The sequence below is a fragment of the Vulpes vulpes genome, chromosome 2 (genome assembly GCF_048418805.1).
Source record: "Vulpes vulpes isolate BD-2025 chromosome 2, VulVul3, whole genome shotgun sequence".
Taxonomy (NCBI): Eukaryota; Metazoa; Chordata; class Mammalia; order Carnivora; family Canidae; genus Vulpes; species Vulpes vulpes.
Window position 1 is genome coordinate 138,107,769 of NC_132781.1, and position 13,935 is coordinate 138,121,703.

Sequence of the window (13,935 nt, forward strand, 5' to 3'; positions counted from 1 at the left end):
AGGTAATGGGTGGCCCTTTTAGGACACTTAGTAATCCCAAGATGGAAATTTTGAAGCATTACTGGTTGGTGGAGGAATGACCCTTTTTTAGTTTGTCTAGGTACACACTTAGGTAAAGAATTCTGGGACACCTGGGTATCTCAGGGGTTAAGCCCCTGCCTTCAGCCCAGGGCACGATCCTGGAGTCCTGGGATCAAGTCCTACACTGGGCTCCCTACATGGAGCCTGCTTCTCCCTCTGCCTATGTCTCTACGTGTGTGTGTGTGTGTCATGAATAAATAATTAAAATATTTTTTAAAAACACACTTAGGTAAAGAATTCTAAAAAGGCTTGTAAATTGGAATAGACCAATGGCTCCTAGGTTGTTTTGAGTCTGGATCACTAAGAATCTAATGAGAATTTTTAACTCCCCCACCACCACCAAAATGCATGTGTAAATACACAGTATTACATAACGTTTTATGGGGTGTGGGGATCTCAGTTTAAGAACCTCTGAAAGATAAAGATGATTAGGTTATTGGCATTATTGAAGAAAATTGCCAAGATGGAGATTGGATGGGATTGTGAACAATTACTTGAACAAAATCCCAAGTTTAATTAAGGCTGAGTTTCAGGGAATGGGAGTTTGAAGAACTAGCCCCGTACGGTGAATGTATTTTCTTAGAAGCACTTACACAAACCTCTTATCATTAGTACCAAGGTGGTAGATTTAAGAGTCCACTCTTAAAACTAATGGGTCTTTCTTTTGTCAATAAGGTCAGAAACATTTGAAGGTAGAACTTGGTGTATTACATCTTTCTGCATGTCCTTTCCATGCCAGAATTGAAGATGTCGGTGGAGAAGACGTTATTAGTGGTGGTGTGGTCTTGTGAGCTGTCAGGCTAGCTCCTTCCCTGGGGGTGCTTTCCAGAGAACCCCATGCATTCACCCAACAAGAGCTGCAATCTAAATCTCACAGTCAGTTATTTTTAAGTAAGGTGTTAAGATTTTGTGTTTTTAACTTACCACACCAAAGATGAAGATTTATAACCTTGCACAGTTGTCCTTAGGTCAAGTAAAGACATCCCGATGACACAAGTCTCCACAGGCTGGTCATTCAGACAGTCCTTTGTATCTGATATCCCTTCTGCTTTCTGGAGGTAGCGGCCAGGCAGGCAGTAAGGACATTCTTTCTGCTAATGAGGCACAGGACCCCAGACGAAGCTTGAAAAATGTCTTTCATGCCTAATGATCAGATAATGCCAGATTTTGAAAGTGAAATAGCTCCCCCAAGGAATTTAAAAGCATGTCAGTGACTCCAGGGAGTCTGACTAGTTAACTTGGCACAAGAATTAATTCCCTTCCTCTACTTGTTCAGCCTCTGCTCAGGTATTTCTCACACCCCAGGTATTATGGTCCTTATTAGTTCATTCCTTTGGACACAGACTAGGCAAAATAACAGAATTGACACTTGCCAGATTTTCTCTTTGGGGGAACTAGATGAGGAAGAGGAAATCTTCAGCTTCACTGAAAAAGTGGAAGAAACTGAGGCAGAGGGCTGTGAAGTGGTTGTTGGGTTCCTGTGCTCAGATCCAGGGAACTTTGTCCTCAGGAGCCCTGGTTTCCTAAGATACTGCCACAGAGCCGTTGTGGAATCTTGCTACACCTGTTGTTGCAAAACAAAACAGAGAAAAATTACATTGAAGTAGAACTTCCGTAAATGAATAAATTTTAAGTGTACAGGTTTTTTGGGTTTTTACATAAGTGGAACCTTCACCCAGATCTACATAGTACTATGCTGTCCAGTACAGTAGCTGTTGCCCACAGGCAGCTATTTAAGTTTTAATTAAAATTTGAAATTCCTTTCCTTTATCACAGTAGCCACATTTCAGATGTGCAGTGGCCTCGTGTGGCTAGTGGCTACCATATTGGACAGTGCAGATATAGAATATTTCTATCATCACTGAAAGTTCTGTTGGACAGGCCTGGCAGAGAAAAAGGAATACCCCAGAAGGCTGTCCTGTGCCCCCTCTCTTCCGGATCTCCTTTTCTGAAGATAATATTCTCAATTCTACCACCAGTTTAGTTTTGCGTGTTTTTTTACCTTCATATAAAAAGCATCGCACACTGTTTACTTTTTTGTGTCTGGGGAAAAGCAAAATTTGTTTATTCCTGGATTTGCTGATCTTGGGGATCATTCTTGGACCCAGTCCAGTGGTTTTCAACCAAGTCAAATTGACAAAATCTGGAACCATTTGTGGTTGTCACAATTTGGAGGAGTGCAGCTGGCATCTGGTGAGAAGAGCCCAGGGATTCTTTTAAACATCATGCAGCTCCCCACAGCAAAGAATTATCTGGTCCAAAATATCAGCACAGCTGAGGTTGAAAAACCCTGATTTTGTCCTGTGGAAAACTCCCCTAAAACCACTCAGTGCCAAGCACATAGTAGGAACCACAAGATAGTAGGTTGCTGTTTTGTTACTCAAGAAGAAAATCATGGCACTCAGGTAGGCTTCAGTGCTTTTTAAGACAAGCCATAGGGCATAATTTAAAATTTATGGGAATAGTTACTGTGTTCAAAAAAGGAGAAATAGAAGCAAATTTTTGTATTCTCTAAAACCACCCAAAGAAACAATGAGTAAAAGATTTGAATCAGTATTTGTCCAGAGAAGATACAGCATGACCACTAACACCCAAAAAGATGTCAACCTGATCCCTGAGTAAGGAAATATAATTCAAATCCACATGAGATTCCACTTCAGACCGGCCAGAAAAACGATAATCACAAAGATGAAGCAGTGACAAGTGTTGACGAGGATGTGGAGAAACAACCTTCATACATTACCAGTGGGAATGTAAACTGGAGCAGGCACTTTGGAGAACAATTAGGCAGACTCTTAAAAAGTTTGATGTAAACTAACATAAAACTCAGCACTTCCACCCTCAGGAATCTGCATGAGAGAAATGAAAGCCTGTGTCCTCTCAAAGGCCTGTATATGAATATTCATAAGCAGCCTTATTCATAATACCCCCAAACTGGAAACAGCCCAGATAGCCATCAACTAGTACATCCATACAGTGGAATGCTACTCAGGAAGAAAAACGTAACACAGATGAATCTCAGCAATATAATGCTGAGGGAAAGAAGACAGAGTACTGGGCAGCCCCGGTGGCACAGTGGGTTTAGCGCTGCCTACAGCCCAGGGTGTGATCCTGGAGACCCAGGATCGAGTTCCACGTCAGGCTCCCTGCATGGAGCCTGCTTCTCCCTCTGCCTGTGACTCTGCCTCTCTCTCTCTCTCTCTCTCTCTCAGTAAATAAATAAAATCTAAAAAAAAAAAAAAAGTACTGTATATTGTACCATTCCACTTTACAATTGTCCAGAAAAGGCAGATCAGTAGCAATGGCAAGTTTGTGGTTACTGCTGAGGTAGGGGGCAAATGGGAATGGTGACCAATCCCATGCAAGCTGCTGGGGAATTTTTGGGATGATGGCAGAAGTTTCAAGACTGGATTGTGGTGCCAGTCGCACAATTCTATGAATGTGCTCAAAAAAATCATTGGCTTATACACTTAAAATCTTACCTGTATATCCTCTATCTTATAGGAAGCAATATCTTCCCTTAGAGGAAAATTAGAATCCTTAAAGGCCAGGTGGCTTAAGGATTATTTGTAAAAGAAAATACTAATACTAGAATACTTGTTAATCCCAAAAGTCCGCATTGGGCACTTGTCTAGAAGACAAACCATGTCAAATGTCACAGTTTGTCATTCCCATTTGAATCACTATGAGAGGGGACTCTAGTGAGTTTCCCAGGTCCTTTGAGTTAGACCAATAGATTAATGTATGATTCCTAAGTCAAAGTGACTGGTAAAGTGTTACTTACTAACTGCAAGTAGCAAGAGTGTCCAGAGAAGTGTCTCCTATCTTCCCTCCTTAACGCAGCCCCTTTTCCTCCGGCTGCCAGCATAGTGTGCACAGAGTGCTAGGGGTACCATCTGAGGCATGGTTATTGTCCTCTGTCGCAGCAGTAAGCTGCCCCTTGGGAGATTGTATTCACATGAAGCTGTCACAAATAATATGCTTGCGTTGGGAGGTTGGTAGACAGTGTGCTTACTTTTCTCTGTGCTTTCTTATCTAATAGGCTCTGGATTACTGCCACAGCAAGGGAATCATGCACAGGGATGTGAAACCTCACAATGTCATGATAGATCACCAACAGAAAAAGGTACCGTTGCAGCCAGGCGCAACAAGGCTTTTCTTAGAAGGTCTAGGGCAGACCACAACTCTAGGTATTGACCTAGGAGGGACTGCAGACCAGTACTGTTTTCTTTGGCAAACTTGTGTTGCTGTTATTTCTCCGGTCTCCAGTGTTGCTTTCTGCTCTGCATGAGCATGGTACACAAGGAAAGTAGACCCGTGAGCCTAACTGTAGTCCCTTGTTTATTTTGGTCATGGTTTTCCAGAGGGCCTCGCAAAGAAACTCCAGCAGATGGTTTGTACTTCTTTTAATGACCCTTAGACCAGTCTGCCTAGCCTTTACACTTGGGTCCCTCCTGTTTTTCATATCCAATTCTGGTTGTCCCTGATTGGTGAGTAAGTGATTCCACTACTGTGTGATTAATAAAAAGCTGGAGCAATGCTTCAATCCTGGGGTGGGGCCTGGGTCTCCAACCCTTTCTGTTGTGGCTTGAGCTTATGATGGGAGCTGTTAATAATGGGGGAATGTGTTATATGCAAGTAAAACAGAGGCAGAGTAAAAAAGCTTAAGCTTGATTGATGGGAAGAGAATGATAAGCCAGGATAATTTAAATTAAAAAAAAAAGCAAATAAGATTCTGAGAGCTCTACTCTAGAGGTGACCTCTTCCACAGTTGCTGAAAGGGTAATTTTTGCCAGTGCACTGGCTAACATTTGTTATGTAGCGCACATATTGTCAGCTAACATGATGTGGCCTTTTTCTAAGGCACAGGCGTCTAGAAACACTTCTTTACGGGTTTGATTTCTGTTGTGTTTGTAGCTGCGGCTCATAGACTGGGGTCTGGCAGAGTTCTACCACCCTGCTCAGGAATACAATGTCCGTGTAGCATCAAGGTACTTCAAGGGCCCGGAGCTCCTTGTGGACTATCAGGTACAACTCACACCTCCTTTGTGTGTTTCCTTAGGGCTTCTCCTCGTATGCTGTTTATTAAGTCAGTTTGGATAAATTCAAAACCCCAGCCTGAAGCAGTCATTTCAGATTTTTCTCAGTGACTTTTTTTTTTTATTTGAATTCTAAAATATGTGCAAAGGTCAACTGAAGACTAGAAATCCAGATCAAAGAAATACTTTTGCAACACCCTTCACTAACAGGCTGACCTTGTTTCCCCAGATGTATGATTACAGCTTGGACATGTGGAGTTTGGGCTGTATGTTAGCAAGCATGATCTTTCGAAAGGAGCCCTTCTTTCACGGACAGGACAACTATGACCAGGTGAGCAAACACTAACTGGCTCTTCCCCATGTGGGGGCACATGCCAAGGAAATGGGAGTCTGTTGACAGGGATGCTATCCTTGAGCCACTCAGTGTCTGCACTTAAATTCTCCTTCAGGGTAAAGAGCTTCATGAGATTTTGTCTGTGGTTACCAGGTCCCCAAACATAGAGCCAGATAAAGCTATCTTATTAAGCTCCACGTATGCCGCACAGTGAGTCTGTGAAGAAGTCAGACACACCTTGTCTAACAAAACTAGCTTCTAGTCATTAGATTGTGATGCCCCCGTAATTGTCAGCTTCTGGAAGATTATTGTCATACGTTATTACCATTTTAAAGGGAGTTTGGAAATTTGCTTTCTGTGAACATCATTGGCCTTTGGTCTGCCTCCTGTCAGCCCGGGCTCCAATCTGCCTCTGGTCCCTGGAGATTCAGTGATGGGAAGTCCTCTCATTTCTTGGGATAGCATCCTCACAGGCTTGCGGTGAGCTCTGTGCTCAGTAATTTGGTCAGTTTGTTTTGTGTTTCAGCTTGTTCGCATTGCCAAGGTTCTGGGTACAGATGAACTGTATGGGTATCTGAAGAAGTATCACATAGACCTAGATCCGCACTTCAACGATATCCTGGGACAGTAAGTAAGAGAGAGGGAGAGAGAACGAGGGTTTTAACTAAACCCATTTCAGAAGAGGGAATATTCGCCGAAATCACTTGCTAATCATAGCAAAGTTGAAAATACCCTTCTTTTTTCTCATGTATGCTTTTTAAAACTTGTTTTGAGGTTTGGGCATTGATTACATGTGTCTTCTGATCGTTGTACTTCTTCAAGAGATAACCTGTCAGTCCATAGAAAATAAAAGACAAAATCCTGTTACAGTGAAAAGCTCTGCAGGACAGTGTATGCTTATTTTAATGGAAAATCTTAGAAAGCTGTGATTCTTCTTTGAGGAAGAGATTTATAGTTTTTTTTTCTTGTTCTATTTAATGGGTTTTCTACAAGGTGGCAAATTTTATTTTATTTTTTTAAGATTTTATTTATTTATTCATGATAGAGAGAGAGAGAGAGAGGCAGAGACACAGGCAGAGGGAGAAGCAGGGAAAAAAAAAAAAGAAAAAGAAAAAAAAGAGGGAGAAGCAGGCAGGCTCCATGCCAGGAGCCTGATGTGGGACTCGATCCCGGGACTCCAGGATCGCGCCCTGGGCCAAAGGCAGGCGCCAAACCACTGAGCCACCCAGGGATCCCCCCAACGTGGCAAATTTTAAAGCATATTTGCAGGTACAGTGCACTAGTGTTGAAAAGTAAATGCGTTGACAGTTCCAGTGTTTTGTGGAGCCTCTGTTTCCAAGGCTAGCTCTCTAAATATTTTTGCTGCACAACCTCTGTGCCTCACCAGAATTGACTAAAAGCCTGATGCATAAGAAATGATCTAGGAAGGTGCCACAAATTCTAAATCAGATGTAGAAGCTTTAGTTCATTTTATCAGCATGTTTTTTGTTTCAGGATGCCTTAGATATTCCGGTGGAGGGTGGGGCAGACACCTGTGAGAATGAGATTTAATGAGTTTATAATCCTCCTGGGGTTCTAAGATTCTATTGGCTTTAACCATGGTAATGTCTGGATTCTTGTTGAATTGAATCTCAGTACCAGTGCTTCCCTTTCCTCCTCAGACATTCACGGAAACGCTGGGAAAACTTTATCCATAGTGAGAACAGACACCTCGTCAGCCCTGAGGCCCTAGATCTTCTGGACAAACTTCTGCGATACGACCATCAACAGAGACTGACCGCCAAAGAGGCCATGGAGCATCCCTACTTCTGTGAGTCTCCAGGGACCATTTGCAGGGGCCTGATTTATTAAAGGAATAAGTCTCCTGTTCTTTATCTTTGAGGCCAGTCAGGAGAATTCTAGGTGTTTGGATTGAATCATCCTTGGAATTTGACCTCATTCATTCTGGACTATTGAGACAGCTCTTGCAGTTCCTTTTCTTGATCTGCAGAGGTGTTTGCTTGTCCACTGCCATAGCTCCCCTTGAGTCTGGTCTGCAGACCGTTTCCTGTGGCCCTGGGTTGAGAGATCACAAATATCTGAACTTTGTTTTCGGATATATCTGTGTGGAAACCTAATCAAACATGTTTTTTCCCCTCAGAAAACAAAGTAGTTGGTTAAAAGTAATAAGATGACCATAGTATATTTTTAAAGAAGGAAATGAGTTAAATTCAGTAAAAGGAATCTGAAGACAGGAAAGCACCTATGGAAGGACCTCAGTAAAATCCTACCTGAGTTAAAGAATTTTTAGGTCTCACTTCAGAGTGTGTATATATGTATGTATGTATGTATTCACTGCACATGGTTGCTTCTGGGCTGCCTGCGTACAGCTCCCTGGCCCCTCCCTCCCAATAAAGTATGTCTCAGATAGACTTTCCCCTTAATTGTTGGCAACATGAGATGATTTAGTCCAGGCACAGAGGATATAGGGGATATAGGTTACAGGACCAGTCTCAACCCACTCTCTGGATCAAGAAGAAAACCTTCAGCCTGTCTCTTGCTTGGCCAGTATGCTATCTACCCTTCTTTCCTTCCCCTCTGGAGATTAAGTGCATCTTACCTGAAGAATACAAATTTTGAAGCTGTTGGCCCATAAGCATTAGTAGACAGCAAATTGGAAAGGTTTTACCCTTTGGCCTTCTAGACCTCTTTTTTTTTTTTAAACCTTCTAGACCTCTAACAAGTACAACCCAGAGGTCCTTTTTCCAATTTCTGGCACAAGATGCTATTTTCACCTTTGAGTTAGATTGAATTAAGAATTTTGGTGTTTGTAATACGTAATTCATGATCCGTCTACTTTTCTGAACACACATCTTCCGTCAAAAAAAAAAGTTTCAAATAACTGTTGCTTAAAATTAATAGTTCTTCTAATGGCTCTTTTCATTCCTTTGCTCCCAAGTGCTCATTACTGCACATGATTTGAAGAAATTGGGGGTTGGATCTGACATAGTATCTAAGGAAAATAACACACAGGAAGATTAGTAGTGATTTTGAGCTGTGGGAAGTCAGTGTGTGTGGGCCTCAGTCGTTGAACTTGCCCTCTGAGGCAAGTATAAGGGTTGACTCTAAGAGCAAATTCCCGGTTATTTTTCAGTGTCTGATTTTTCTCCAACCTTCATTCTGTGATTTCTGTCGCTCTTCTGGCCTCAGCTCTCTCGTCAGTCTGTCCATCTCTCTCTTTGTCCCACTGTGGAAGGGGGTTTGTCATGATGGTGTCTCTGTCACCTCCAAGCCCAGACTTGGCTGACTCCCATCCTGTTTTCTTGCAGACCCCGTGGTAAAGGAGCAGTCCCAGCCTTGTGCAGACAATGCTGTGCTTTCCAGTGGCCTCACGGCAGCCCGGTGAAAACTTGGAAGGCGACGGGTAATGAGGCATTGATGCTTGCCAATAAAACCAACCAACCAAACACAAATCTTGAAGGAAAACTACAATGTGATAAAAAGAAATTCTAGTCATTCCTTCTAAATGCAAAGAAGAGTAAAGACCTAAATGTCTGTCAAAAAGAAAGAAATCCCCCAGTACTAGTCTACAGGGAGCTGCTATCGTGGCAGTGTGACGATGCACATAGTTCAGGATCTGAGGGAACACTCCCTTTGGAATGCATGGGAGATGAGAGACTCGGAGTTGTTGTACATTTACCTTTATTTAACAGGAGACCGCTGTTAAATTAACCCATTCAGTCAACAAGCTCTGAATATCTGACTTCCTATCTATTCCACTGTGGTCTGGGTTTCCTTTGGTGAGATTCAGGCTCAAGTTTTAGCTAAGTCAGCAGTCTGTACTGACACACCAGCCTCATTTAAGAAAAGGAGATATTAAAACAGTGACAGTATTTTTTTTTAAGCTTTTACAAATTCATGTTTTATGTATTTTTTTATGACATGAGCTCTCTAGGAAATGTACCTCACCACTGCAGTTTTCTTCTAAGTGTACTCATTTGGGAGCAAACTGCAATCACTCATAAGAGGCCCCTTTGATGTCAGGAGTCATCACTTGAGACCTTGTGATGCCGTGAACAGGTCCATCTGACTCATCAAAAGTTCAATGCGAAGTGCATAACTTGGAGCTCACTGTAACCTTTGTTGATTTGCCTAACCATAAAATCTTGTTGCTATTTTTTCTGTGTAGCCTTTTTTTTCCTTTAGCAGCCTTATAAGGAAAACCTTACCATTTCCTAGCACATACGTCCCTGTTTGTGCACCTATGTTCATGCACCTCTCTGAAACAGAGACTTTTTGGTTACAACTGTAATGAAAGCTGGTCTTCAGGAAGGTTGGGAGTGAGAGAAATATCCTATTAGAGTGTACTTAGGAAAGACCTGTTGGTTAAGGAAAATGTAGTCCCCTGCCCCCACCCCTTTTTGCCTCTCTTTATCCCCATGAGAAGCAGTTTCCCTCTATGATTTGGGTAACCTGCATCTTGAAACTCTGAGAGGTGATAAGTGGATGTGATGGCAGAGCTGTCTTCTTCACATGCAGGGACTGGGGTTGCATGTGCAAGGTGGCCCACTCCTAGGCGGCTGAGCAGAGCAACATCATACGAGGGACCTGGGGTCAGGGAGGGCCGGGGGGTGCGGGTTGGAGCTCCTGGAGCAAGTGTCAGAGCTTGGGATCCATTGTGCTAGCTTTCAGGTTAGCAAAGGAAGCTAGATTCTGCTTTAAAAAGTAAATAGTCGGGCTGATTTCATTTTGGGGACTTGTCACCAGTATGGTTTGCAGGCAGTCCCCTCCCCCCAGTTGCAGAGCCATGCCACAGCTGTGGGGACTTTACAGCTAGGCTAGAGCTTGAGGTGTCTACCCACATCATACCTTAGGATTTCTTTATTACCTATTTAATAATGCCATACATTTTTATAAGGTTAGATTGTTCATTTGAAAACATCTGTTTACATTCCATATTCCAATAAAATCATACTGGTATTGGTAGCAGGTCCTATCTTATCTCTAAATGTAGATTGTATTTTTGTCGTTTGGTTGGTGGGAATTTAAAATGCAGAGAAAACTCTTACTAGAGTTGAGCTTACAGATAGAAAATTTTTAAAAAAGATCCTAACCCCAAAGCCAGGAAATGCATTCATTTAAGGTTCTCGTACCAGTACTACCTGCCTGTATTGCACATTCTGTGTCAATGTATGCATTTGTTCTACCTGAAAATCAAAGCCAAGACATGAGCTCTCAGCTGGACCTGTCAGGCAGCAGCAGCTTTCTGATGTGCCCTTCTAGGCAACACTGTTGGTAGTTATCAGGGAGATGTGCCACTGTGTGTCTTTTTTGCCGCCCCCCCCCCCCCCCCCCCCCCGCCTTTCGTCTCCTCTGTCACTCGTTCTCTCCCCTCCCCAATCTTTTTTTTTTTTTTTTAAGTTGCCTGTCTGGACTAGGCATGGGGAGTACCTGAAGGGTCTTGGTGAAGTACAAACCCCATTTCTTTCCCTTGGGTTCCCAAGAGGCAGTTGAAAGCATCTGGAAGAGTACACTTGGGTCCTTAACCATTGTACAGATGTACTTCTGCCTCTCTCTGTTGATCATAATTTAGTCAGTGCAGACAGAGCTAACCTGCCTATCCTGGGGCTCTGTGACTGTGGCTCTGACATGGGAGTAATTCTTCCTTTTTATGCATGGGTTACTCTTCCACCACCTATACTTTTCATTTCTCTTCCCACCTTAAGACGACATAACTGAGTTGTTTTGTTTTGTTTTGTTTTGTTTTTTGACATAACTGAGTTTAACCCCTTTCTGAGTCTGGCCTTGATATCTGGCTGGCTGGCCGTAGGCTGTTCTTTCCCAAACTAAAGTGAGTCCAGTCCAGACCTTTTCTCTTACCCGTCTCCAGATATACCGTAGCTCCCCCGAAATTTCAGAGTACTTACCTGGGTTAGGAGGTAGTCCATGGAGAGTTCCAAAATTGGGGGAAGAGGCAGGGGAAGATGATGAGAGAGAGAAGGGTGTAGGTGGATGTGTGTGTGGGTGGATGTGTGAATGAGTGGGAGTCTGCTCCTGTATTTTAGACTTAAGCTATGGTAGATTTACCCACCCAATATCCTTTTCGGTCAGCAGAGTATTTCTTAAATCCATCTCAGTAATTTTGATTAGCCATCTATTTGCTTTGTTACCTTATAATCAATTAAAAGTGCCTATGATAAGGACTTAGTTATTTCCTAAAGAAAAGCAAAAACTGTGGGGAACAGGGTAGCGTTGCACTATCATCTCAGGTTCCACCTGTGTTCAACAACATAGGCCTGGTATGGTGAGAACAAAAAGTTCCCCTGCCAAATTCAGATTGGTCTGTCAGGGCTGCTGGGCCACAAGTAAGCATAAGTACAAGGCTTGGTTTCAGCTGACAGGTCCCTATGGCAGGAGCAGAACTGATGAAATGCCACATGGTCTTTTCATCTGCAGTTTGCTTGCAGTTCATTCTCCCCTGGATCATATCAGCTGTCTACCCCTGTCCCATTCCTGTAGGAGGTGACTGGGTGGGAGAAGCCAAGTGGACAGTGCAGACCAAGCATTCCTGGGTCTTCTCACCAATGAGAGCAGTGCCGATGGCGGCTCTCTGAGGCACCTACACACCGGCCACGTGCCAGGTCTAACAGACCTTCTCTAGCACACCGCTGCTCACCAGGCTCAAAGCTGCTGTGTTCCCTTCAGAGAAGGAAGAGGCTCAGTCTGCTTGGCTGGAGAAGACAGAAGAGCTTAATCCTTGGGGGCTCAGAGAGGAGGTGGTTATAAGAAAGGGAACAGTAAGAAAATCAGTCAAAGGGTAGATAATTGAGGAGGGAGCATGACTTCTTGAGAGAGTTAGGGGGCACCATGTTCATGATCTGGAATTGTGTCCTGAGTTGGGCACGGCACCCTGGACTGATCCCGGTGGGACTGGAAGATGGTGCCCTTGGGGCAGATGCTGAGTCTCAGAAAAAGCTGGTGGCGTTGGGTCTTGGTCCACACCTACTCAGGGAAATAACTTAGGTTCTCCCAGGTGCTGTATTAAGGATGGAAGCAAAACTATTTGGGGAACACAAGCAGCAATTGGAAGAATTTTTATATATGATTGAAATGGTTCTAAGCCCACTCAGCAGTTTCCCTTAATGCCAGTTCAGACTGCACGATTTGTTTGGAAACCTGTTACTGCATGAGCACCCATGGGAAAAAGCAAACTTCCCTCCTACAAATAAATGGGATTGAATAATAACAGATCAGCGTTAAGGTCATTGAAACCTAAGCCCTTCCAAAAGCAAAAAGCAGGGTCCATGGGGGCACACGAGAAGCCACAGTTTATCAGTGAGTTTAATAAATCTGAGATGGCATAACATCCTGCTTTTAATAACTAACCCCAGGGTGGGAGTTGGGGAGAGGAGGTGGCGGTGAAGCATCTGGCCAAGAAAACCAGTAATAATACATACTTTTGAGCTCTATGGATGTGTTCATGGAAACAACTGCAAGCAGGTGCTGTGGAGGCTGGGGAAAGTGATGTGATGGGTTATACAGCTGATGGGATGAGTACTTCTGTGTAGAGACTCAACAATGTGCTACAAATGTGATACTTAACCCTGAACTGCATGTATTGGGGATTGTTAAAAAAAAAAAAAAAAAAAAAAAAAAACCTTTCATTGAATCAATAAATTAACAGTTTTGCACTTGCTGGCTTTTCTTGCTGTAAATGGTAACTAAGAGGTTGGGACAGAAATCTTGACACCCTGTGGAAAGCTTGGATAAATCTTCAAGACCCATGGAGCCAACTATTTCCTTCTGTTTGCAGAAAAGCACCACTGCCTGGGTTGCTATCCTTTCCAAATGACCACTTCAGACGCACTTGGCCACCTCTTTGTATCACTGGATGACTGATGCATGACTGACGTGCTGCTGCCCTTAGAGGAAAGACAAATGCCATGTTAACTCCTGTTTTCATAAATAAAAATGTTGATAACCACCATCTTCCCAAAGCGGGAGACAAGCCACTGTTCTGAGGACCTTAAGCTTGTATTTCCTGTGTCTTGGGGGAGAGAAGGGGGAAACCTTGAACTGCAAAGATGTGTGCTATGGAGGTTGCAGTGAATCCCTATGTTCCGGTGGGGCTTTCCTTTACTGAGAGAGGCGGGGCTAGACTGGTGTCCCAATGGGGGCTTGTGTGGTTCCTTGGCACTTGCTTCCTCATTGCCCTCCCCAGGCACCTGCTCCTGGGATCGGCCCATTCCAGTGCACAGCTTTCACCTTTGTGGCAGAGCGCTCTGTGTTGATGAAAACCTCTCCCCACCCCCATTCCTTGCATCACAAGCAGGCACACGCTATTGAGTCTGCATTTGGCAGATGGTGGTGTCTTTAATTAGTGTGCTTCTCACTGACGGATCCCTCTGTGGCGCTGGACAATTGGGAATCAGTTGCCGAAGTGCTGAAAGGCAAATAAGACCCTTCTTTCCTAACCTTCCACACCATGTGGCCTTGCTCAAG

General features: G+C 43.5%; 1 protein-coding gene across 4 annotated transcripts in view; it reads left to right on the forward strand.

Moving 5' to 3' along the window:
• Positions 1 to 13,935, forward strand: part of CSNK2A2 (casein kinase 2 alpha 2) — a 39,555-nt gene that overhangs the window by 24,435 nt on the left and 1,185 nt on the right. For 3 of the 4 annotated variants that reach the window (XM_072750133.1, XM_072750131.1, XM_072750132.1), the window contains 6 exons: positions 4,124 to 4,207; positions 4,999 to 5,109; positions 5,350 to 5,451; positions 5,981 to 6,081; positions 7,116 to 7,264; positions 8,763 to 8,857. In XM_072750133.1, coding sequence (XP_072606234.1) covers positions 4,124 to 4,207; positions 4,999 to 5,109; positions 5,350 to 5,451; positions 5,981 to 6,081; positions 7,116 to 7,264; positions 8,763 to 8,839 — 624 coding nt within the window. In that variant the 3' untranslated portion in view covers positions 8,840 to 8,857. Of the gene's footprint in view, positions 1 to 4,123; positions 4,208 to 4,998; positions 5,110 to 5,349; positions 5,452 to 5,980; positions 6,082 to 7,115; positions 7,265 to 8,762; positions 8,858 to 13,246; positions 13,442 to 13,935 lie in introns of those variants that run through there. The other variant, XM_072750130.1, reaches the window with a different exon arrangement.